The sequence below is a fragment of the Amphiprion ocellaris genome, chromosome 4 (genome assembly GCF_022539595.1).
Source record: "Amphiprion ocellaris isolate individual 3 ecotype Okinawa chromosome 4, ASM2253959v1, whole genome shotgun sequence".
Lineage (NCBI taxonomy): Eukaryota > Metazoa > Chordata > Actinopteri > Pomacentridae > Amphiprion > Amphiprion ocellaris.
The window spans coordinates 4,220,103-4,245,332 of NC_072769.1; the positions used below are offsets into that span (position 1 = coordinate 4,220,103).

Here is a 25,230-nt window from a genome sequence, read left to right on the forward strand (position 1 = left end):
CTTTCCTTCCTCAGTGACAGATGGAAGACATTTCAGACGCTTTGTTTTTCACTATGACAGTTTATTTAGTAGCTGGAGGGACGGTCAGCAGGAAAAACAAACTGATAAATCCACCCTTCAGCTGCCGTCTCACAATCAGAATAAAAAGTGCAAAGTCAACGGTAGCTCCACTTCCAAATGTTACACAACATCATGGAGAGTACATTCAATATTTAGCTTTACAATTGCACAGAACCTCAGGAAAATTAAAAAAAAAAACTGCATCAACACTTCACCAGATACACGTTATTGTTTAAACGAGAGGGTTTCAGAGCATGCAGGTTAAGTTTCACTGCAAAAACGCTGCCAGACATCGAACCTTCACACGTTTTAGATCAGGGCTGAACATCCACGGATTGTCTGGACAAACTGGAAACCAAGATGCAAACATTCCATTCATTTATAAATACAGATACTGGATGTGCAGGAACAGCAACAATGGAAGGCTGGAAGGAGTAGAAAACTGAAGAAACCTTTTATTCCCACAAAACCAGTCTGAATGGGTTCATGTGGAGTTGATCTCTACTGAAGACCAACAACAGCAGCAAACATCCTCCACATGTCTCTGTGACTGAAGGTTTAGGGACCATTTTTGTAACATTTAGTTTTGTTGTTTTTAGTCTTTTTTTGGTCTTTTTTTGTTGTTTGTCTCATGTTTTTGACGTTTTCTTTCTCATTTTTGTCATTTTGTGTTTCCTTTTTGTGTCGTGCCTTATTTTTGTCATTTTGTTTCTCGCTTGTTATTTTTTTGTCTCGTTTGTGTCCATTTTTTGCTACTTTGCAACTTTTTTGTCTAATTTTTTTGTCTCCTTTATGTTTTGTTTTGTGTCGTTTGTCTCATTTTTTGTGTTTCCTTTTTGTTTCACTTGTGTTTTTTGTCTTATTTATCACTTTGTGTCTAGCTTTATTTGTTTTTTGTCTCGTTTTGGTCGTTTGTCCATTTTTTTGCTGCTTTGTAATTTTTTAATGTAATTTTTTGCCTTTTTTGTTTCGTATTGTCTCATTTTTTGTCATTTTGTTCCCGTTGTCATTTGGTGTCTCATTTTTGTCATATTTTGTCTCGTTTTTGTTGTTTTTTGTCTTTTCGTGTCCGACTATCGTTGTCTTGACCATAACTAAATATTGTGTTCCTTTGAAGACACTCTGATTGGAAGTTGTAATGTGGAAATGATAAACTGAGGCTGAATGTTGATGAAATTGAATTTATTTTTCAGAAGAAACTTTAGGTTTTTCATGATGTTTTGTTCATTTAATGTTAACATTTAAAGAAAATACTTTTTGCATGAAAACAAAGGAAAAATTTGGAGTTTTATGGGTTATTATATGCTGTGATTTTACTGGTCCAGCCCATTTCAGATCAGATTGGGCTGAATGTGGAACCTGAACTAGAATGACTTTGACACCCCTGGGCTAACAGGATCTTGGCAGTTTGACAAAACCACAGAGTTCAGTCAGGAAATGTGTTGTTGTGTCTTTTAGGGAATAGTCCAGTAGTGTGGTGCAGGGGGGACGCCAAAGAAAGATTTAGTTTGACCCAATATATCCCAAATCAAATGTCAAAAAATGATGGCATGTTTACCAGAACTACCAGGATGTCCTTGAAGTATGCAAACCAGCATGTTTTTCTGACCCACAATCCTCTAGAAGATCCGTCTTGTAAGTGTCAGTATCTGAGCCACAAAGACAAACAATCCTTTCACAAAGCAAACAGATGCATGAAGGAAGCTTAAGGCACAATGTCATGATGAAGCCGTACGTCCACAGTGTACATACTGTGGAAGTGCAGCTGAAGTGAGTGGAATAAAGAATGCGGGCTCTGTCTACGTCCTGACCACTGACTGTAGGAAGACATCACATCACCCACAGGTTTCCCAGCAGCAGCTCTGAAGCTCGGTGGCTCTGAACTCCTGGTCGATCCAGAAACAAGCCGAGAGGTGGAGAGGTGGTGGAGGTGAAGAACATGCAAACATTTCTGGCTCATAGAGGGCGTCCACCTGTCAACAAAGCAGCTACAGTCTTAATTATGCATAAGAATGAAACATGTATCTGTAGAAAACAAAACCACAGCTGCCCCTGTAGACTGTCGTTAACACTGGGGTGCTCCTCCATAACTGATCAGAGAAACAAAAACCTGCAACTTTGGTTCCTGCTTTGACAGAAACATGTTGCTAACTTGAGATTAGTCCACACAAGTGATCAGCGACTCCCTCCCGCTCTGGATCTCCATAGAAATGCTCAGCAGTTCTAGAAAAAGTAGATGTCATGTTCAGTCTGAGCATGCAGACGTGTTGCATTGTAGGATGGAGAACGGAGGAGTCTATCCACCAGTAAAGAAGCAGAACTGCTGCTTTAATTCCTCAAATCCCCCCAAAATAATCCTGCCTTTCGTGACAAACGGCTTTTTCCAATCAATCTGTGGCACAACATCAGGTCCGCTGAGGTCATCCAGCTTTACGTCAAGACACTGACATCTCCTGGGAGGAAGAAGATGATGATGATGATGATGATGATGGGAAAGACTAAGGGTAGGAATATAGATCCAGGACAGGCGGATTAACACGCCCCTGATGGCACTGATGCCCTCAAAGTTCTCACGGATCTCCACATCTGTCCGTCCAGAGATGAAGGTCTCTAATGCTCCTGCAGATTCTGGTCATGGATTTGGTTCTGGTCCTGGTTCTGGGAAGGGGGTAGCAGGCGAGCGACGTGGCCAATGCCTTTGGTGACGCCTTCCCTGAAGAGCAGCTTGGCGCCGAGCCGCAGGTACTCCGGGTGTTTGATGAAGCGGAAGCGAACGACGGCCCGTTCGCCTGTTCGAAGCTCGTCCTGGACAGGAGAGGCATGAAGTTACAGACCCGGCACACAGAGGGAATCACAGGTTAACTCGTCTATGAACTGACTGACCTTTCCGTGAAGACACTCCACCGTGGCCGTCTGCCGTACGTTCCCGACGTGAACGGTGACCTGAAACCCCCGACGGAAGGTCTTGGCGTGGAAGAGGAGGACGATAGCAGCTTCAAACTGACAGCAGATGGTTGGATTCATCTTTGGACTGACCATTACCATGCCCTACAACAACCAATCACACATTACTGACCATCACCATGGAGACGGTTGTCCTCAGAAATGAGCCTGAGAGCCACGAGGTGAAGGCATCTACCACCGTTAGTCCTTGTTTCAGCTAGACAGACCTTTACTGCCTCCCTTTTCCCACATTTCTGTCTGTCTGCACTGAGAAACAGAGTAATAATCTGCCCCCTAGTGGACAGATTGTGGTCCTGCAGGGTGTACAGTAAATGTACCAGCAGCTTTAGAAGATACTGAAGTCTCGCATTTAACTTTATTTTTTAGTTTTTTTTAAACCTTCCATGCACAGTAATAGTTAATGGATGGATTCCAAGAAAAATCTCCCCTGGGCAATTAACGTCTGACACCATTTCATTCCTACATACAGTCATGGACGAAAGTATTGGCACCCCTGGAATTTTTCCAGAAAATACACCATTTCTAACAGAAGTTGTTGCAATTACAAATGTTGTTGGTATACATGTGTTTATTTCCTTGATGTGGAAAAACACAAACAAGCAGAAGAAAAAAAGCCAAAACTGACATAATTTTACACAAAATTCAAAAAGTGGGATGGACAACATTGTTGGCACCCTCAACTCAATATTTGGTTGCCACCCTTTGGAAGAAATAACTGAAACCAGTCACTTCCTGTAACCATCAACAAGCTTCTTACACCTCTCACATGGAGTTTTGGACCACTCTTCTTTTACAAACTACTCCAGGTCTCTCAGATCTTGCAACAGCAATTTTGAGATCTCTTCATTGGTGTCCAATGGGATTTAGATCCGGACTTATTGCTGCCACTTCAGAACTCTCCAGAACTTTGTCTCCAACCATGTCTTGGTGCTATCTGAGGTATGTTTGGGGTCATTGTCCTGCTGGAACACCCATGACCTCTGAGGCAGACCCAGCTCTCTGATACAAAATATTTTGATAGTCTCCAGATTTCATGATTCCTTGCACACCGTCAAAGCACCCAGTGCCACAAATATTTTGGGCCACAATGTTGGGCCTAGTGTCAGAAAGCTGGGTCTGCGTCAGAGGTCATGAGAGAGTTCTGAAGTGGCAGCAATAAGTCCGGATCTAAACCCCATTGAACACCGATGGAGAGATCTCAAAACTGCTGTTGCAAGAAGGAACCCTTCAAATCTGAGAGACCTGCAGTAGTTTGTAAAAGAAGAGTTTGTCCAGACAATCCAAAATTCCATGTGAGAGGTGTTAGAAGCTTGTTGATGGTTACAGGAACCGATTGGTTTCAGTTATTTCCTTCAAAGGGTGGCAATCAGATATTGAGTTGAGGATGCCAACAATGTTGTCCGTCCCATTTTTTTGAGTTTTGTGTAAAATTATGTCAGTTTTGGCTTTTTTTCTTCTGCTTTTTTGTGTTCTTCCACATCAAGGAAATAAACACATGTATACCAACAACATTTGTAACTGCAACAATTTCTGTTAGAAATGATGTATTTTCTGGAAAAATTCCAGGGGTGCCAATACTTTCGTCCATGACTGTAGGACCCCTGAAGCTCTCAGGCCTGCTCAGTGTTCAACACATGGCTGCAAGTCATATTTTTCAATGGATTATAGAACTAGATTGATTGTAATTCTGCTTTGACTACAAATACTGATTAAACACAGTCATTTACTAACATGGTTGAAGTTGCTTTCCAGCTGCACAGAATTATAATTAATGGGGAAAATAGTTGGTAGATTAGTGGATAATGAGTAAATAATCCCCCCTAGCAGGTTAAAACAGAGTCACATTTTGTCAAGTCATGTTTTATAACAATGCAGGTTCATAGTAACACGTCTGGGCTGCAGTCTTTATCCTCTTCACATTGAATTAAATCAGGGGTTTTTCATACTTTTAAGATCCCTGTTTGAGTTATCAAAGACTAGCTAAGCTTGACTGAACGGAGGTAATCCCATAACATCTGTTGACTCCCAGGATGTTCTAACTACTAAAGACTGCTGCAACATGGTTTGAAGATGGACTTGAAAAACTGTGAACCTAACCATGAATCCATCTAAAACAGGGGTGTCCAACTCATTTTAGTTCAGGTTCCACATTCAGCCCAGTTTGATCTCCAGTGGACCGGACCAGTTTTTACTATGTGATCAAAATGACAAAAGTCAGATAGAAAAAGACGAAAACACAAAAAAAAACAAGACAAAATGTTGCAAAAACGAGACACAAAACATCAAAAAAAATCAAACAACATGAAACAGAACAAAAAAAGAAACAAAAAATTAGACAATTCATAAAGCAACAAAAAATGGATAAACAACAAAAACGACACAAAAAAAACAAAACGACACGCAAAGTAACGAATAACGCAAAACACAAAATGATGAAAACAAGACAAAAAACCCAAGCGAGACGGAAAGGAAACACAAACGACAAAAACTAGAAACAAAACGACAAAAGCGTGAGACGAAAGACAAAAAAAGACAAAAAACAAAAAAACAGGACAAGATATTACAAAAATGAGACACAAAACAACAAAAATGAAACCCAAAACAACAAAAAATTTCAGAAACAACATGAAACAAAACAAAAAGTGTACTAAAAATTTGACATAAAAGTTACAAAGCGAGAAAAAATGAACAAAGGACAAAAACGAGACAAAAAAACACAAAACAACAAAAATGGCACACAAAACAACGAATAAACCAAAACACAAAATGACAAAAATAACACAAAAACCACAAGTGACACAAAAAGGAAACACAAAACGACAAAAATGAGAAAACGACAAAAACATGAGACGATCGACAAAAGTCAGACAAAAAACAACAAAAGACAAAATATTACAAAAATGAGACACAAAATGACAAAAGAACAATGAACAATCTAGTATTTTACTTTCTGATCAAAACAACTTTTCATGGTCTAGAAATGATTTTAAATGTATAGTTTTACTAATTTACAATCTGCAGTTAATGTCTTCTCTGGAATTTTTTCACTTTGAGGGCCGGATTGGACCCTCTGGAGGGCCGCTTTTGGCCCACGGGCCTCATGTTGGACACCCCTGATCACCTCCTACATGCTTGATGTCTTTAGGGGACCTCTGACCTTGCGCAGCAGCGAGCGGTCAAAGTTTCCCAGAGCCAGCGTTGCCGCCTGTCCCGCCCTCAGCACCCTGCAGGCCGAGCGGTTCCTCTGGATGCTGCCCACCTTCAGACGCAGGAAACGGCCCTCGTCGGTCGGACCGACCACCAGCCGTTCGCCCTCCCTGCACACTCCGCTGGAACACACATCGTCAGAGATGCTACTGGAATAAACTGTCCTTCAGACCAGACCAGAGGACAGGTCTAGACCCAGACAGGGATCCAACAGATGACCTTCTAAAACCCAAAGTCACCTAAACAGCATCACAGACCCCTCAGACAGACTTTACCTGAGCTCTGTAACCTTCAAGAGACACACTATGGGTTAAGTTAGGAATAATTCACTAACTGTTAAAAGACTAAAGCCACATTTAAATCAAAAGCCATCAGAAATTATTCTACAAGAACTTTCAATCGGTCTAAAGTTATATCATTAGCCAACATTAGACTCATTCAGTTTCAATTACCAAAGACTAAAATATGACAGAACTTTGCTGTTTTGTGCTCATTCTCCATTTCAACATGCATCCAGATTGTAAATTATAGACTAACTTTGAAGAATTTTTTTTACTATAATGTTGACAGTCAGTGAATTGAATAAACAAAATGGCTGCTAGCAAACTTCATCGGTCGCTCTCCAAAAGTTGAAGACGTTCCAGAGCAAAGAACGTTTCCTCACCTGTAGAGAGTTCCTCCCACCACGGTCCCAACGTCAGGAACCGAGTAGATCTCATCCACCTGCAAACACACAAAAGTTCTGCTTCCATAAATCTGCCTTTGGTCTCGTTTGTGTCATTTTTTGTCTCATTTTGGCTGTTTGTCCATTTTTTTGTCGCTTTGTAACTTTTATGTCGAATTTTTTGTCTCTTTTTTTGTTTTGCTTCATGTCATTTGTCTCATTTTTTGTCGTTTTTGCTTTGTTTTTGTCATTTTGCGTCTCATTTTTGTAACATTTTGTCTTGTTTTTGTTGTTTTTTGTCTTTTTTTGTCTGACTGTTGTTGTTTTGATCCTCCAGTAAATCCTGTATGGTTCAGGTCCAGATGACTAAATGTTGTGTTCCTTTGTAGACACTCTGTGATCTGGAAGTTGTAATGTGGAAATGATAAACTGAGACAGAATGTTGATGAAACTGAATTTCACAACATGAATGGCTGGAGGTGTTCGGGTTTGGCTGCTTTTGGGGGGAGGTGAGGAACATGTGTGGTTTCCTCCCATAGATTTCTACTCAAGATTTTCCTCATAACATGTCTGCTTAGAGTAAGAGTAGTGTTGGGTGGTGGTATGTGTCCATGGGGGTGTTTTTTCTGACAAGGAAACACACCCCATCTGAATATCGCCCACTAGTGGGCCACTAAGTGGTCACATGACAGCCCTTCAGTCGTTCAGTCTGGTAGAAGCGTCGGACCAACATGGCGGCTGCTGAATCTGTCCTCAGTTTAGTTCAACGACGACTGGTTTAGACATTTAACGAAAATTTTACGACCTCCGCTCCCATAAAGTAGCATAAAGTAGAAGTCAAGTCTACTTTATGCACCATAAGTCTCCAGGAAGTGAACGTAAGCCAGTGTAACATCCTCAGAAAGGATGAAAACACGCCCCAGTGTGTGTTTACCTGGAACTCAGTGAGCTGCTGCATCAGCTCCTCCTGCTCCTTGCTGTTGCTCAGTGGAGGGAGGATGTTGAGGAAAACCTTCAGGAGGTCCAGACTCTCTCCAGACACACTGGACAGGGTGAAGATGGGTGTGATGCTGCACAAAACATAGAATTATTTTACATTAAACCTACCAAACTGTCGTTACAGTGTCAAATGAACGCCATATTATGTACAGAGAAACTGGCTGAAGAAATAGTTAAGCTCAGATAATTAACTGGTGTTGAACCATCAGATCTGTTCTGCCGTTGCTACTTCTTCATGACTTTCAGAAATGGGTACTGCAGTATTATTGTACAGCACATAAATTAGTAGCAATATCAGTGGCATCAGCAGCAGTTTTACTCCCCTTTGCTGCAGCAGCTTTCATATTAATGGTGATAATGTCAATATCAGTATTTTTAGTCCTCATGTAGACATCATGTAGGAGGATTAGTAGGAGTATGACTAGGGGTATTACTAGGAGGATTACTGGGAGTGTTACTAGGAGTATTACTAGGAGTATTAGTAGGAGTGTTACTAGGAGTATTAGTGGGAGTATTAGTAGGAGTGTTACTAGGAGTATTACTAGGAGTATTAGTAGGAGTGTTACTAGGAGTGTTACTAGGAGTATTAGTAGGAGTGTTACTAGGAGTATTACTAGGAGTATTAGTAGGAGTGTTACTAGGAGTATTACTAGGAGTATTAGTTGGAGTGTTACTAGGAGTATTACTAGGAGTGTTACTAGGAGTATTACTAGGAGTATTAGTAGGAGTGTTACTGGGAGTATTACTAGGAGTATTAGTAGGAGTGTTACTAGGAGTATTACTAGGAGTATTAGTAGGAGTGTTACTAGGAGTATTACTAGAAGTATTAGTAGGAGTGTTACTAGGAATATTAGTAGGAGTGTTACTAGGAGTATTACTAGAAGTATTAGTAGGAGTGTTACTAGGAGTATTAGTAGGAGTGTTACTAGGAGTATTACTAGGAGTATTACTAGGAGTATTAGTAGGAGTGTTACTAGGAGTATTACTAGGAGTATTAGTAGGAGTGTTACTAGGAGTATTACTAGAAGTGTTAGTAGGAGTGTTACTAGGAATATTAGTAGGAGTGTTACTAGGAGTATTACTAGAAGTATTAGTAGGAGTGTTACTAGGAGTATTAGTTGGAGTGTTACTAGGAGTATTAGTAGGAATATTAGTTGGAGTGTTACTAGGAGTATTAGTAGGAGTATTAGTAGGAGTATTAGAAGCATCAGTAGTACTTTTACTCACCATGCTGACTGAGTAAACTGCTGTGCTGCCGTCACGGCGTCGTCAGGGTTGGACACCACCATGGGAACCTTGTTGCAGCCCGGCTGCTTCAGGACTCGCTCCAGCTGTCGGACCGTTCGCTCCACGGTGCCGCGGAAACACAGGTCCACTTTACTGACCACGATAAAAATGGGAACTTTCAGCGCCATGGCCAGGCCCAGGTGCTCCCGAGTCGTACCGGCTGGAGGGGAAAGAGAGGAGGAACACTGAGAGCAAGCTAAGTAAACATACTTCACTAACCAGAATACTTCACTGGGATGGTTTCATTTTTAATTTACTGCTCATTATATACTACTGGCCTTATTTTATTTTCCTTGTCAAATCACAGCACTTTTGTGGCAGAAAATGGCAAACAAAATCATCACAGTTCATCATCTAATGCAGAGGTGTCCAACATGCGGCCCGCGGGCCACAAGCGGTCCTCCAGAGGGTCCAATCCGGCCCTCAAAGTGTAAAAATTCCAGAGAAGACATTAACTGCAGATTGTAAATTAGTAAAACTATAAATTTAAAATCATTTCTAGACCATGACAAGTTGTTTTGATCAGAAAGTAAAATACTAGATTGTTCATTGTTCTTTTGTTTTGTGTGTCATTTTTTGTAATATTTTGTCTAGTTTTAGTTATTTTTTTTTGTCTGACTTTTGTCGTTTGGCTTACTTTTTTGTTGTTTTGTGTCTCGTTTGTGTCATTTGTCAAATTTTTTGTCTCTTTTTTTGTTTTCCTTGGTGTCGTCTTATTTTTTGTCATTTTGTGCTTCCTTTTTGTCTTATTTTTGTCATGTTTCTTTCGCTTTACTAATGGTTTTGTGTGTCGTCTTTGTCATTTTGTTTCTTGCTTTTTAAATTTTTTGTCTCGTTTTTCCCATTTTTTTGTGGCATTGTATCTTTTTTGTCAAATTTTTTGCCTCTTTTTTGTTATAACAAAACAAAAAAATGACACAAACGACATAATGTCGTTTATGTCACGTTTTTGTCATTTTGAGTTTCCTTCTTGTCTTGCTTGTGTTTTTTGTTGTATATTTGTCAATTTTTGTCTCGTTTGTGTCATTTGTGTAATTTTTGTCAAATTTTTTTTTGTTTTGTTTCATGTCGTTGGTCTCGTCATTTTGTGTCTCATTTTTGTAATATTTTGTCTTGTTTTTTGTCTTTTTTTGTCTGACTTCTGTGGCTTTGATCCTCCAGTAAATCCTCTATGGTTCAGCTCCATATGACTAAATGTTGTGTTCCTTTGTAGACACTCTGTGATCTGGAAGTTGTAATGTGGAAATGATAAACTGAGGCTGAATGTTGATGAAATTGAATTTATTTTTCTTCATAAATTTCAGGTTGTTCATGATGTTTTGTAAAAAGATAATTCCTTAAATGTGAACATTTTCAGAATGTACTTTTTTGCACTAAAACAAAGGAGTTGTGGTTATTTCTAGGTTATTATGCTGTGATTTTACTGGTCCGGTCCACTGGAGATCAGACTGGACTGAATGTGGAACCTGAACTAAGCGTTTGACTCCCCTGATCTACTGGATTCTAAATGCATCTAACAGCCTCTCCTCACTGAAAGACAGAAGTCAAGAACTGTAGTTAACTGTATTCTGACCAAAGTCATTTTTCTGCTCCAGCTCTGTTTTATCAGACTTATGAATGTATTCCAGCTCACCAGCAGGTTCATCTTCATCTGCAGTGTTGCCGTCATCAAAACTCTCTGATATGAAAGAATACGCTGTTCTGCCCTGAACCTGATACCTGCGCCATCATGTTACCGTGACAACGAGCCGAGCACACCTCTGCATCATTACGTCTGGCTTTAGATAGTCTTCTAGCTTGTTTGTATTTTTACAGCAGGTCACAGTAGAGGTCAGCAGAGCAAACTGAAGGGATGCAGCATCAGTATTCCCTTAAAACTGTGATGGGTGGCATCGCTTTGGAGGAACGTTTGCATTGACACAGATAATTTACTGAAGACGAGGCTAGCTGACATGAAGCAGGAAGTAGAGGGCCTAGAGTCAGTCTAGGATCATCCATCCACCAGCAGGATACAGTGGACTTTACAAGATTACAATCTGGAGCTTTCATCCACAATGTTCATGTTATTAAAATGTATTTAATTTTTGACACCTGTTCCAGACAAATAGTTACAGATAACAGACTGTTGGGAGCTTAAATGAGAAAAAAATGGAAGTTCCATAGCGATAAATAGTTCTGGGTCACTAACACACCAATAAAGGCATTAACCCTGTAAAACCCAACATCAGTTTTATTTTTGGGAAATATTACTTTCTTGTATATATATATATATATATATATATATATATATATATATATATATATATATATATATATATATATATTATTGGATAGTATATATTGGATAGTATATACATATATACATATATACATATATACATATATACATATATACATATATACATATATACATATATATATATATATATATATATATACATACAGTGGTCCCTCACTATATCATGGTTCACTTCTCGCGGTCTCACTGTATCACAGATTTTTAGGTTGGGTTTGGTTCCACGGAGGTTTCACTACATCACAGAATTCTGTGGTATAGACACTTCCTCTTATTTCATTGTTGGGGCGAGCTGTATTGCAAATTACACAGGACAGCCCATAGGTGCTTTTAATGCACTATATAGCTGTCAGATGCTTTTATTTTGATACCGACTGTGGTATAAATGTGGCAGGAAGTCATCAAACATACTACACTTCATACTCACGGTCCTGACAACATGACACTTAACCAAACTAACAAGGCTGACTAAACCACAAAAACACAATGAAACACAAATGGTATTAACACTGGAACACTAACAAAAAACACAATAATGACATTTAAACCCCCAACACCCTGAACTCCCATGGTGCATTGCAGCACAACACTAGCTCTGCCATCGCTACATCCATCCATTTTCTATACACCGCTTAATCCTCACTAGGGTCATGGGAGGGCTGGAGTCTATCCCAGCTGACTCGGGCGAAGGCAGGGGACACCCTAGACAGGTCGCCAGTCTGTCGCAGGGCTACATATATAGACAAACAAGCACTCACACATTCACACCTACGGGCAATTTAGAGTAATCAATTAACCTCAGCATATTTTTGGACTGTGGGAGGAAGCCGGAGTACCCGGAGAAAACCCACGTATGCACAGGGAGAACATGCAAACTCCATGCAGAAAGATCCCGGGAAAAGCCGGGACGCGAACCAGGGATCTTCTCGCTGCAAGGCGAAAGTGCTAACCACTACGGCACTGTGCAGCCCGCCATCGCTACATTATTTTAATAATTTTTTGCAGTAAAATAAGCACTTTCTAGCCTAAAAATTGAAAACAATATTAAAAAATGTAAAAAAAAATATTAAAACATAATCAAAGAGTATTTATGGTAAATAAAATGTGTAGCACACAGCGCTGGGCTCTGATTGGCTCAGCGACTGCAGCATCAGTCTCCTCCGTCTCCCCTGAGTATAGCATATGGTATTATATTATATTATATTATATTATCTTATATTATATTATATTATATATGGTATATATATTCTATTCTATTCTATATGGTATAGCAGCATTCAGTATCTGGTCTGTTCGTCTCACACAGACGTCTGATCGCTGCATAGTGTTGCTCTGCAGTGATGTGAGGTGTGTGGGGAGGATTTATAAAGCCTTAAAATATGTATCAACAAGAAAAATACTTAGAGATTGCAATACTCCGCCAAGACTGTTCATCCTCTGACCTGGCGCTGAACACAGGCGTGTGTTATGCATGTGTGCGTGAATCGTCTGACCTAAATATGTAGCGGGACACGTGATGGGACTCAAACACCCCCACAATTTAATCTATCAGTCAATTGTTCCTTGTATCAATTCCGATAAGTCAGCAACGGCAGATTTGTAATAGGATCACATGATCGTCAGTAGGGATCTGATGCAACTGTTAACTTGTTGTCATGGTTACAGTGCCGCCGTGCCGACCGCTATATCTCGCAATGGGAAATACTTAACAAATCCGTGGATCCAGACTATAAGCTGCATCACTGCCAAAATCGAATCACTTGGTCCTTGTGTCATTTCTGACCTTCCCTGAAAATTTCATCCAAATCCGATGATCTGTTTTGAGTAATGTTGCACAGGACAGACAGATTCACACACAAACGTACGCGGATCCTCACATAACTCTGCCACATTCCTTGATGGAGTAATAATAAAATAAATATTGTAGCATCGGATTTGGGTGTGATTGTGTTCATTTGCATTTACTTTATTTTGTTTATTATTTTGGTGTTTATTTATGTTGTGCCTTGGATCTTATTTTGTTTCTTATTTGGTCAGATGTTTTGTTGTTTTGTGTTTGCTTATTGCCCTGCTCGGTGTCCTCGATGTTGGTTCTGCATTCTTATTGTTTTTGGTACAGCTGTTTTAATTGTGGTAAGAGCGGTCTGTGTTTGTTGTGCTGAGTGGTGAATAAAACCTGCAGAAAACTGTCGTGTCCTGCTGGGGATGTTTAGCATGGAAGACAGCAAAAGACATGAGCATAAAAACACAAAATAACTGGAACCGGCCTGACCTACAGCCCTGGAGACGGGTGAGACAGTAACAATATCTTTGCTACTTTGCAGATTTCCGTCTATCGCGGGAGGGTCTGGAACGTAACCCCCGCGATAGACGAGGGACCGCTGTATATACATATATATATACACACACACACACACACACACACACACACACACACATATATAGACATATATATATACATATGTGTGTGTGTGTGTGTGTATATACATATAAACCCAAATATAGAAAAAGATATATATCTATGTATGCAGATGTATGCATGTATGTATATATAATTTTTTGCTTTTTTGCAATTTTTTTCTGTATTTGTTATTTTTTTTGTCTTTGTTTTTTTTTGTTCATTTTCTTCTATATTTGGGTCTATATATTAATATTATTACTATTATTTATATATTTAATTATATTTTATTTGTTGATAATTTTTTTTCTATATTTGGGTCTTACAGGGTTAAAGGTTAAGGCATAGGTATGGAAAAGCTTAACCAACCAGCAATTCCATTCAATCAAATTGATTAATTTGTAAACTGTGATGGTATTTTAGACAAGTTTCTCATTTTACAGACTAAATGTTTGACGCCTACATTATAGGAAAATGAACTGATGCTAAAAACAATCTTCAGTTGCAGGTTTAAATGGGATTAATGGTGATGAAACACATTGATGTTTGCGGTAAAACGACTCCAGATATCCTGATAAAAGAAGACTGCATCTATCCCCCACTATGTCTTGGAGCCACAATGTTTGTTGTGATGTTGTCGCTTCCTGTAGGTGTGAGTGTAGCTGCAGCTCACCGATGCCGGTGTTAGCGCTCACCACCAGCATGGCAAAGTCGGGGCAGTAACTGGTGAGGCCAAAGATGGTGGTCTTCAGGTACTTGTGGTGTCCTGCAAGGTCGATGAAGGTGATCATTTTGGAGGAACTCTCACAGATCTCCTCCGCTGTCCGGGACTCGCTGTAGTTCACGACCTGCACGACGACAATGTGCGAAGAGAAATAAAAACACATTATAATCAAAAAAGGTAGGACAGTATAGACCATGGGTGTCAAGCTCATCCTAGTCCAGGTTCCACATCCAGTCCAGTCTGATCTCCAGTGGACCGGACCAGTAAAATCACAGCAGAATAACCTAGAAATAACCACAACTCCTAATGGTTCCTTTGATTTAGTGCCAAAAAGTACATTCTGAAAATGTTCACATTTAAGGAATTATCTTTTTACAAAACATCACAAACAGCCTGAAATTTATGAAGAAAAATAAGTTAAATTTCATCAACATTCAGCCTCGGTTTATCATTTATGCATTACGACTTCCAGAGGAACACAACATTTAGTCATCTGGAACTGAACCATGGAGGATTTTAGAGTATGATCAAAATGACAAAAATGATACACAAAATGACAAAAATGAGAAACAAAGCGACAAAAAATTAGACAAAAAACACAAAACAAAAAGGGACAAAAAATTTGCCAAAAATTACAAATTGACAAAAAAGTCAAAAAACACAAGCGAGACAAAAAGGAAACACATAATGACAAAAGCACAACACAAACAACAAAAGTCAGACAAAAAAGACAAAGAACAACAAAAATAAGAAAATATTACAAAAATGAGACACAAAATGACAAAAAATGAGACTAACGACATGAAGCAAAAAAAGACGAAAAATGACAAAAGTGAGGAACAAAACGACAAAAACATGAGATGAGTCAGACAAAAAAAGACAAAAAACAATAAATACAAGGCAAAATATTACAAAAATGAAAAAAAAGTGAGACACATGACACGAAACAAAACAAAAAAGAATATTTCACAAAAAAGTCATAAAGCGACAAAACAATGAAAAAATAAACAACACAAGCGAGACAAAAAAAACCCACAAACAACAAAAACGATACAAAAAACAACAAATAAAGCAAAACACAAAACAACAAAAATGAGAAACAAAGCGACAAAAATATGACACGAAAATCAGACAAAAAAACAAACAACTAAAACAAGACAAAATATTACAAAAATGAGACACAAAACAACAAAAAATGAGACAAATGACATGAAACAAAACAAAAAAGACAAAAAATGGACAAATGACAAAAACGAGACAAAAATTGCACAAATGACAAACGAGAAACAAAACGACAAAAACATGAGACAAAAACAACAAAAACAAGATAAAATATTACAAAAACGAGACACAAAATGACAAAAATGACAAAAATGACACTCTGAGCTGGAGCTGACAGAACTCTGAGATAAAGCGTCAGTGATCACCTCTCCTCTGCTGTTGAAGCCCAGGATCTCGAAGCTGATGCTGGAGGTGCGTCCGGTCTGGATCTCGTGCAGATGTCTGAAGAGGTTGAGCCGCGCTCGGCCTCGACCGTTGTCCAGCTCACCCTGCGTCAAGACGCCCAGCAGGGTGGACTTCCCCGAGTCCACGTTCCCCAGGACCGCCACCCGCAGGTCCAGGAACTGATGCCGTCCAAAACAGAGCAGAGATCACATTAGCATGAGCTCTACTGCACTACATACTAGGGGTGTCCAACATGCGGCCCACGGGCCAAAAGCGGTCCTCCAGAGGGTCCAATCCGGCCCTCAAAGTGTAAAAATTCCAGAGAAGATATTAACTGGAGATTGGAAATTAGTAAAACTACAAATTTAAAATCATTTCTAGACCATGACGAGTTGTTGTGATCCTAAAGTAAAATACTAGATTGTTCATTGTTCTTTTGTCGTTTTATTTCTCGTTTTTGTCATTTTGTGTTGTTTTTTTGTCTTTTTTTTGTCGCTTTGTAACTGTTTTGTCGAATTTTTTGTCTCTTCTTTTGTTTTGTTTCAGGCTGTTTGTCAAATTTTGTGTCATTTTGTGTCGCGTTTTTGGAATATTTTGTCTTGTTTTTGTCTGACTTTTGTTGTTTTGTGTTTCCTTTTTGTCTCACTTGTATTTTTTGTCTTATTTTTGTCATTTTTGTTTTGCTTTATTTGTTGTTATGCGTGCCGTTTTTGTCGTTTGTCCATTTTTTTGTCGCTTTGTAACTTTTTGTTGAATTTTTTGGTTTTGTCTCATGTTGTTGGTCAAATTTTTTATCTTTTTGTGTCTCATATTTGTAATATTTTTACTGTTCTTGTTGTTTTTTGTCTGACTTTTGTCGCTTGTCTCATGTTTTTGTCATTTTGTTTCTTGTTTTTGTCATTTGGTGTTTCTTTTGTCTCGTTTTTGTCATTTGTCCATTTTTCTGTCGCTTCGCAACTTTCTTGTCGATTTTTTTGTTTGTTTTGTGTCATTTGTCAAATTTTTTGTCATATTGTTTCTTGTTTTTGTTGTTTTGTGTTTCCTTTTTTTCTCGCTTGTGTTTTTTGTCTTATTTTTGTCATTTTTGTTTTGCTTTATTCGTGCCGTTTTTGTCGTTTGTCCATTTTTTGTTGCTTTGTAACTTTTTTTGTGAAATTTATTTATTTTGTGTTGTTTTTGAATTCTGACATCTGGGCATATACAAAACAATATTCAGTAATATCTTTGTACAAATATAGCTAAAAATATATTGGTACAGTAGTAGGAAAAAGAAAAAAATATAATATATATCAATGCACATTCAATAGTTTGAAATAGACATTGAATACATATTTGACTGTAGTGACAAATTGTATTTCAAAACAAACAGAAATAATACTATATAATCTCAGGCCTAAAGATGGTACATTCTAAGCCCTGGAAGTGCCCACCTAAACCCAAAACCCGAACAGACACACACACACACGTATACGCACACACACTCTCTGTGCCTCACTGTGAAGGGGTAGATGCCATTAAGTATAGGATGAAACCTAAACTATCTACTCTGGTAATGTTCTGTTTTGTTTTGAAGGAAAGCAGTGCATGGCATTAAAATGGGATATAAAGGGTTGCCATGGATGAAAAAATTCCCCCCTGGAGCCCCTGAGAGTGTACTTTATTTTCTCCAATTTAAGAAAAAACATGACCTCCCTAAGCCACTGGGGAAAGGACAGACTCTTAGGAGAGTTCCAACGTAACGGTATTGTACGTCAAGCTATGAGAGATGTAGATGCAGTTATTTGTTTCTGCTTAGCATTTAGACCCATTTAGAACTGTTTCAGTAGGAACACCAAAGATGGCAACATGAGAACATGGTTGCACATTTAAACCAAGCACTGTGGATAAAGTTTTGAAGTATCCATTCCAATAGCCATGTAACTCTGGACATAGGAAGAACATGTGGCTGAGATTGCAGGGAGTATTGTAGCACCTGCTACAGATGTCTGAAACGTGTGAATATATAACTGAAAGTCTAGATTTGGAGAAATGAGCCCTGTGCAGTACTTTAAATTGTATCAGACTAAGCCTAGCACACATAGTGGTAGTCTGGATTCTATCAATGGCTGCCTCCCAACACTCCACACTTATCTCTGCTCCCAGCTCCTGTTCCCACTTAGCTTTGGCTTTGATACTTCTGCCATCAGTCCATGGAGGTTTAGAAGAAAGTGAAGGGAAATGAGGAAAGGTGGTTGAAGTATAATGCCTAATTTGAAAATATCTGAAAAGATGTGATTGAGGTAGCTCATATGAAGAAGACAAAGAGAAAGTAGAGAATACTCCATCTACATATAAATCTTGAAAATTCTTGATACCTTTTCTGTACCACTGCAAGACGTTTTGATCATATAGTAAAAACTGGTCTGGCCCACTGGAGATCAAACTGGGCTGAATGTGGAACCTGGACTAAAATGAGCTTGACATCCCTGCTCTATTGTTTCAAAGCTGTTGTAAAAAAGCCAGATGTTGTCTACAGTTAAAAAGAAGCTGAGGTAAGGTACATCCTTTTGAATGTCTGAGGGCATTTCCAAACCTTTGTTGGTCTGTTTTTCTCGTTGGTTTGTTGTATTTGAGCCAATCTGAGAACAGAATCCACACTAAGACCAAAACTAAACGTCTGGATTCAGACTACTGTGAGGAACTACAGGTTTAAAAATGTCTGTACAGCCACATAAAAACAGAATCTAGAGGCCAAATTCTCACCTGCTGATCATCAGGAACTTTTCGAACAAGAACTTCAGCGATCTTGCGAGTGTTTCTGTCTGAGTCGTAGTCAATCTCTCTCTCTCGGAGGAGCGTGATGTCGGCCCCGACTCTGGAGATGAAGAAACAAAACCAGGTCACGCAAATGACCAGGGCTGTGTGCTGAGCGGTGGTGGGTCTGATCTCCAACAACAACGAGGAGGACTATTTGATGGAGATCACCCACCTGGAGGACTGGTGCAGAGACAACAGCCTCCTCCTGAATGTCAGCAAGACCAAGGAGCTGATTGTGGACTACAGCAAGAAGCAGCAGAGGGCGTACCACCCACTCAGGATCAGAGAGTGGAGAGCTTTAAGTACCTGGGTATTAACATCACACAGGACCTGACGTGGTCCTGTCACATCAACACCCTGGTCAAAAAAGCTCCACAGCGTCACTGAGGGACCTAAAGCTCCCTCTCAAGGTGCTCAGGAACATCTACACCTGCACCATTGAGAGCGTTCTGGCTGGGAGTATTACCACCTGGATGGGCAGCAGCACCCAGCAGGACTTCTTGGCCCTGAGGAGGGTGGTCCACTGGGCTAAGAATCATCAGAACCACCCTCCCCAACCTGCAGGACATTTAAAACAAACGCTGCAGGTTAAAGGCCAGGAAGATTGCTAGTGAGTGCACCCACCCCGGCCACAGACTGTTTTCTCTGCTGCCACCAGGGCTGCGTTACCGCTGCCTGAGGTAAAAACAGAGAGGATAGGAGGAGCTTCTTCCCACAGACTGTCCTCCTGCTGAACCTGAAACAGTAGACTCAATAGACAACCAACCCTGCAAACTGTGTCCATTCACTTTCACCTTGCTGCTGCTGAATGAAAACCCTGTATATACATATAAATATATATAAATATATATAAATATATATAAATATATATATATATATATATATATATATATATATATATATATATATATATATATATATATATATATATATATATATATATATTGTGTGTGCTTTTATTCTTTCATTCTTATTGTTTCGGTCTGGAACAGGTGCATTTCACTGCACATTATACTGTGTATAATTGTGTTCCTGATAAAGGTCTTGAAAGTTGAATCTTGATATTGTGTCTTGTTTTTGTTGCTTTTTGCCTTTTTTTATCTGACTTTTGTCGTTTTGATCATATAGTAAAAATTGGTCTGGTCCAATGGAGATCAAACTGGGCTGAATGGGGAACCTGGACTAAAATGAGTTGGACACCCCTGGCTTAAATGTTCCTTTCTGATTGTAGAAACCATTCAATCCTTATCAGACAAACTAAAATGCCGGACGAGGCGACCTACTTCTCTGCCATCCTCTTCAAGGTCTTCAGGGAGGCCTTCATGTCGGGCTCCGTCAGGCCGACCAGCAGGCCGTTGTCCTCCACCCCGATCTGGTAGACGGCCTCACCTCGGCCCTCCTGGAGACGCCACTTCAGCTGCGTGGCGAGATGCTCAAAGCGGTACTGAGTAGGGTTGACCAGCTTCAGCTGAAGCAGAAAAAGATACAGCAGGAAAATAAAGGTCAATATTGGATGTTCAAAGAGGAATTCCATGCAGGAAACAACTTAAAGGTCTTAAAAATGGTTTGAAAATGATCAAACAAGACAGAACTCTGATGTGGTCAACGCAGGAACATCCAGAGAACGGATAATTGTGGATTTTTGAGGCAAATATTAACAGGAAACAAATATTTTGATCCTAAAACTTCAATAATGGTGGTCAAGATGAAGTGCTGGAACAGAAATGCTTGTCTTTGATCTTTACTTCTTCAAAGTCTGGACTTGAGTCTAACTGAGATGCTGTAAAAGACCTTAAAAGGACAGTTCATGATCAAAAAGCATCTAATGCGGCCGAATTACAACTATTCTGCAAAGAAAAGTTGATCACAAGCTATGACCACAAGCTATGGCAAATGTTTAACTGCAGTTGTTGCTGCTAAGGGACCCCAACTGACACCCATGCCCAAAACCCAACAGGAAGTCGGCCATTTTGAATTACGTGTCATATTTTGGACGACTTTTGTGTCATTTTTGGACATTTTCAAATGCTATAAACTCAAAAAGGGTAACCCCAAGAGAGTTCAAATTTGGCAAGGATGTACACCAGTCATGGGTGATCAGAAGTTACCAAAAAACGTCGCAAAAGTCTGAGGGCGTGGAAATGGAGACCAGCGGAATGTGGCCTTTTTTGATGTCTCACAATGAAACAGGAAGTGATGTATAACTAGCCTCTACATACTCCAATCTGCCTCAGACTTTACATGTGTGATCACAGTCTGTCCATAATCACATCCAACACTGTCAGCTGCAGCAATATTGGATCTCAAAATTAATATCTGCATACCACCATGGGGATCGAATATTCGGATATTCGGGCCCAGGCCTAGCAACAGGTTGAAGTTTCATGGAGAAAAGTAAGCGGTGAAATTTTTGTCAAACTTTTCAGAGAACTGAAAACATACTTTGTTGTGGTATATTGTCATATATATCGTTATCGTGATAATCTATATCATGATATATGATTTTTTCCATATCGCCCAGCACTAGTGGAGCGGTGGTTAGCACTGTCGCCTTGCAGCTAGAAGATCCCTGGTTCATGTCCTGGCCTGGGATCTTCTTACGACATTTTTAATGTAACACATTAGATGATACTGGAAATTAAAAAGTGCTTTTTTGATATTTTAACACCATTGTAGGCTGTTTGAGGGAACTGAGTTAGGGTCAGCTTTAACATCTGAGTGAAACCTTAACCCTAAAACTAAATTACCCACTAAAACATCAGTGCAACATTCTCTTAGAGATCAGAGAGAAACCAGAACAGTAGGAAAAGTGTTAATAATGAAGAAGCTCTAATTACACTAAATGAGAAAGAAATGAAGGGCTAGCTACCTTATATTCAATGTTTCCTTCTTCAGCCTGGAAACACAGAAGCAGAAAATTGATCAGGTGAGTTAGTGGCACACTAAAGAGAAAAAAACAAGCTGAATACACAATACAGGAGTGACGGTTGCTGGAAATGTTCCTCTGTACCCTTATGTAGATATTCCATTAAAAATCAGCCGTTTCCAGCTAGAATAATCATTTACCACAGTAACAATGTCTACACTGGATTTATCATTCATTTCATGTTATCTTCACTGAAAAAACTGCTTTTCTTTCAAAAATAAGGACATTTCTAAGTGACCCCAAACTTTTGAACAGTAGTTTACATGAGTTAAAGTTGCTTTATATTAAAACTGATCTACATTAGCTAACATTGCTCTATATTAGTTAAAGTTGGTTTATATTAGTTAAAGTTGGTTTATATTAAAGTTGACCTACATTAGTTAAAGTTGCTCTATATTAGCTAAAGTAGCTCTATATTAGTTAAAGTAGCTCTATATTAGTTAAAGTTGCTTTATATTAAGGTTGATCTATATTAGCTAAAGTTGCTCTATATTATTTAAAGTTGCTCTATATTAGTTAAAGTTGGGTTATATTAAAGTTGACCTATATTAGTTAAAATTTCTCTATATTAAATTTGCTTTATATTAAAGTTGACCTACATTAGTTAAAGTTGCTCTATATTAGCTAAAGTAGCTCTATATTAGTTAAAGTTGCTTTATATTAAGGTTGATCTATATTAGCTAAAGTTGCTCTATATTATTTAAAGTTGCTCTATATTAGTTAAAGTTGGTTTATATTAAAGTTGACCTATATTAGTTAAAATTTCTCTATATTAGATAAATTTGCTTTATATTAAAGTTGCTCTACATTAGTTAAAGTTGCTCTATATTAGCTAAAGTAGCTCTATATTAGTTAAAGTTGCTCTATATTAACAAAAGTTGGTTTATATTAAGGTTGACCTATATTAGCTAAAGTTGCTCTATATTATTTAAAGTTGCTTTATATTAAGGTTGACCTATATTAGCTAAAGTTGCTCTATATTATTTAAAGTTGCTTTATATTAGTTAAAGTTGCTCTATATTAGCTAAAGTTGCTCTATATTATTTAAAGTTGCTCTATATTAGTTACAGTTGCTCTATATTAGCTAATGTTGCTTTATATTAAAGTTGCTCTATATTAGTTAAAGTTGCTCTACATTAGTTAGAGTTGCCTTATATTAAAGTTGATCTATATTAGTTAAAGTTGCTCTATATTAGCTAAAGTAGCTTTATATTAAGGTTGACCTATATTAGCTAAAGTTGCTCTATATTATTTAAAGTTGCTCTATATTAGTTAAAGTTGCTCTATATTAGCTAAAGTTTCTTTATATTAAAGTTGCTTTATATTAGAGTTGCCTTATATTAAAGTTGATCTATATTAGCTAAAGTTGCTCTATATTAGCTAAAGTAGCTTTATATTAAGGTTGACCTATATTAGCTAAAGTTGCTCTATATTATTTAAAGTTGATCTATATTAAAGTTGCTCAACAGTAGTTAGAGTTGCTGTATATTAAAGTTGATCTATATTAGCTACAGTTGCTCTATATTAGTTGAAGTTGCTTTATATTAAAGTTGCTTTGCAGTAAAGTTGATCTATATCAGTTAGTTTCTCTATATTAGGTAGCTGCTTTATATTAAAGTTGCTTTACATTAGTTAAAGTTGCTCTATATTAGCTAAAATAGCTCTATATTAGCTAAAGTTGCTTTATATGAAAGTTGCTCTATATTAGCTAAAGTAGCTCTATATTAGCTAAAGTTGCTTTATATTAAGGTTGATCTATATTAGCTAAAGTTGCTCTATATTATTTAAAGTTGCTCTATATTAGTTAAAGCGGCTCTGTATTAGTTAAAGTTGCTTTATATTGAAGTTGCTCGATATTAGCTAAAGTTGCGTTATATTAAAGTTGCTCTACATTAGCTAATGTTGCGTTACATTAAAGTTGTTCTACATTAGTTAGAGTTGCCCTATATTAGCTAAAGTTGCGTTAAACTTGCCCTATATTAGCTAAAGTTGCGTTATATTAAAGTTGCCCTATATTAGCTAAAGTTGCTCTATATTAGAGAAAGTTGCTTTATATTAAAGTTGCTCTATATTAACTAAAGTTGCTCTATACTGCTTTATACACTGACATGAAAATATATCTTAAACTCATTAAATCATGACCTGTTGGCCTCTTCTAGCAAGGAGAGAATGTCGACCAAACGTCATTAAATATTCCTGCAATTTAATTATTCTTTAGATTAAAGAAATGTTAATGAATATATAGTGTTGTGTCAATCGGTCCTGTCCCTATATGGACAAGATTTGCTCCATTCGGCATGCAGTTAATTCATCTGGCAAGGTGTGTTTCACTGGGATAACAGTTTATTCAGATACTTCTGCTGTCACTGCAGATGTCTTCCACCGAATACAACTACTGCAACGATCAGCTGTAGTGCATTACAGCTAAGCATAGTACAGAAAACGTATGCCGAAGTGTTTGGGATCATATGCCGAATTGTTTATTGGTTATTACCACTTCATAAAAGATAAACAGTTAACGCCTGTAGGTTGTGCTTTCACCATTATGGCCAACGTGTATTAAAGTGTCGGAGATTTAAGTGGAGTCTGGTGTGGCGTTTCTCTAGTCGACAGAGATGATGTAAGGGCTCCTTTATGAGGTCTAGCTCACATTAACAACGCTTTATCGCCATTTTTATATATATTTATGAGTGTTCTGTATATTTATGAGTGTACTGTATATTTATGAGTGTTCTGTGTACTAAATGCAACAGTAATTAGCCTGTCCCTAGCTAGGCTGCACCCCCAGCTAGCCCCCGGCGCAGCGGGCTGGATGTCCCGTTAATCCGGCTAAGGGACGCTAGCTACCTCCGGTGGTAAATACGGCGGCGGTGTTTTGTTGTTCCTGTTGTTCTTTTTATTCCTTCTCCTCCGGCCTCGTTTGCCTCTTCTCGTTCGCGACTTTTTCGACGTCTTCTTCCCGTTATTGCCAGAGCCAGAGCCCGGTCCGTGTCTGCCGTGGCCGGGCGACACTGCACCACTTTCGGCCAAATCCACCATGGCTGAGCTCAGGAGGCGGAACCAGAGATCCGGATCAGACTGGAATCACGGCGACAAAACAACATGGAGGAATAATAACAATAACAGTCCTCTGTCAGACATTACACCGACCCAAACACACGGCCTGCCAGTGCTGCAGTGAAGATGCTCTCTCCTCAGCATCAAACCCTGTCCACTGATGACCGACAAGCTTCCGCCTGCAGCTTTCACAATCAGGCGCACGGAACTGAAGCTTCAAAATAAAACACATTTGATGAGATTTGCTTGAATAATTAGAATATAATAATATAATTATTATAAATGTCTGTCTCTGAAGACATCTGCTACAGTGTGATTTGTGATTACAACACATTTAATTGTATGAGTGAATATATAACTGAGGGAAGTCCATGGGACATATCTTGCGTACATTTTTATCAAAAGT

At 38.6% G+C, this 25,230-nt stretch overlaps 1 protein-coding gene across 1 annotated transcript; it reads right to left on the reverse strand.

The window, feature by feature from the left end:
- Positions 1–40: 40 nt before the first annotated feature.
- On the reverse strand, positions 41–25,003 carry gtpbp2b (GTP binding protein 2b). Its single transcript, XM_023274279.3, has 12 exons — positions 24,615–25,003; positions 21,711–21,737; positions 20,125–20,309; positions 18,788–18,899; positions 16,027–16,224; positions 14,549–14,723; positions 9,122–9,341; positions 7,830–7,965; positions 6,896–6,954; positions 6,182–6,353; positions 2,944–3,108; positions 41–2,865 (listed from the first exon to the last, which is right to left on the reverse strand). The coding sequence occupies exons 1-12, from the start codon at positions 24,804–24,806 to the stop codon at positions 2,671–2,673; spliced, it is 1,836 nt and encodes a 611-aa protein (XP_023130047.1). The 5' UTR covers positions 24,807–25,003; the 3' UTR covers positions 41–2,670.
- Positions 25,004–25,230: the final 227 nt, after the last annotated feature.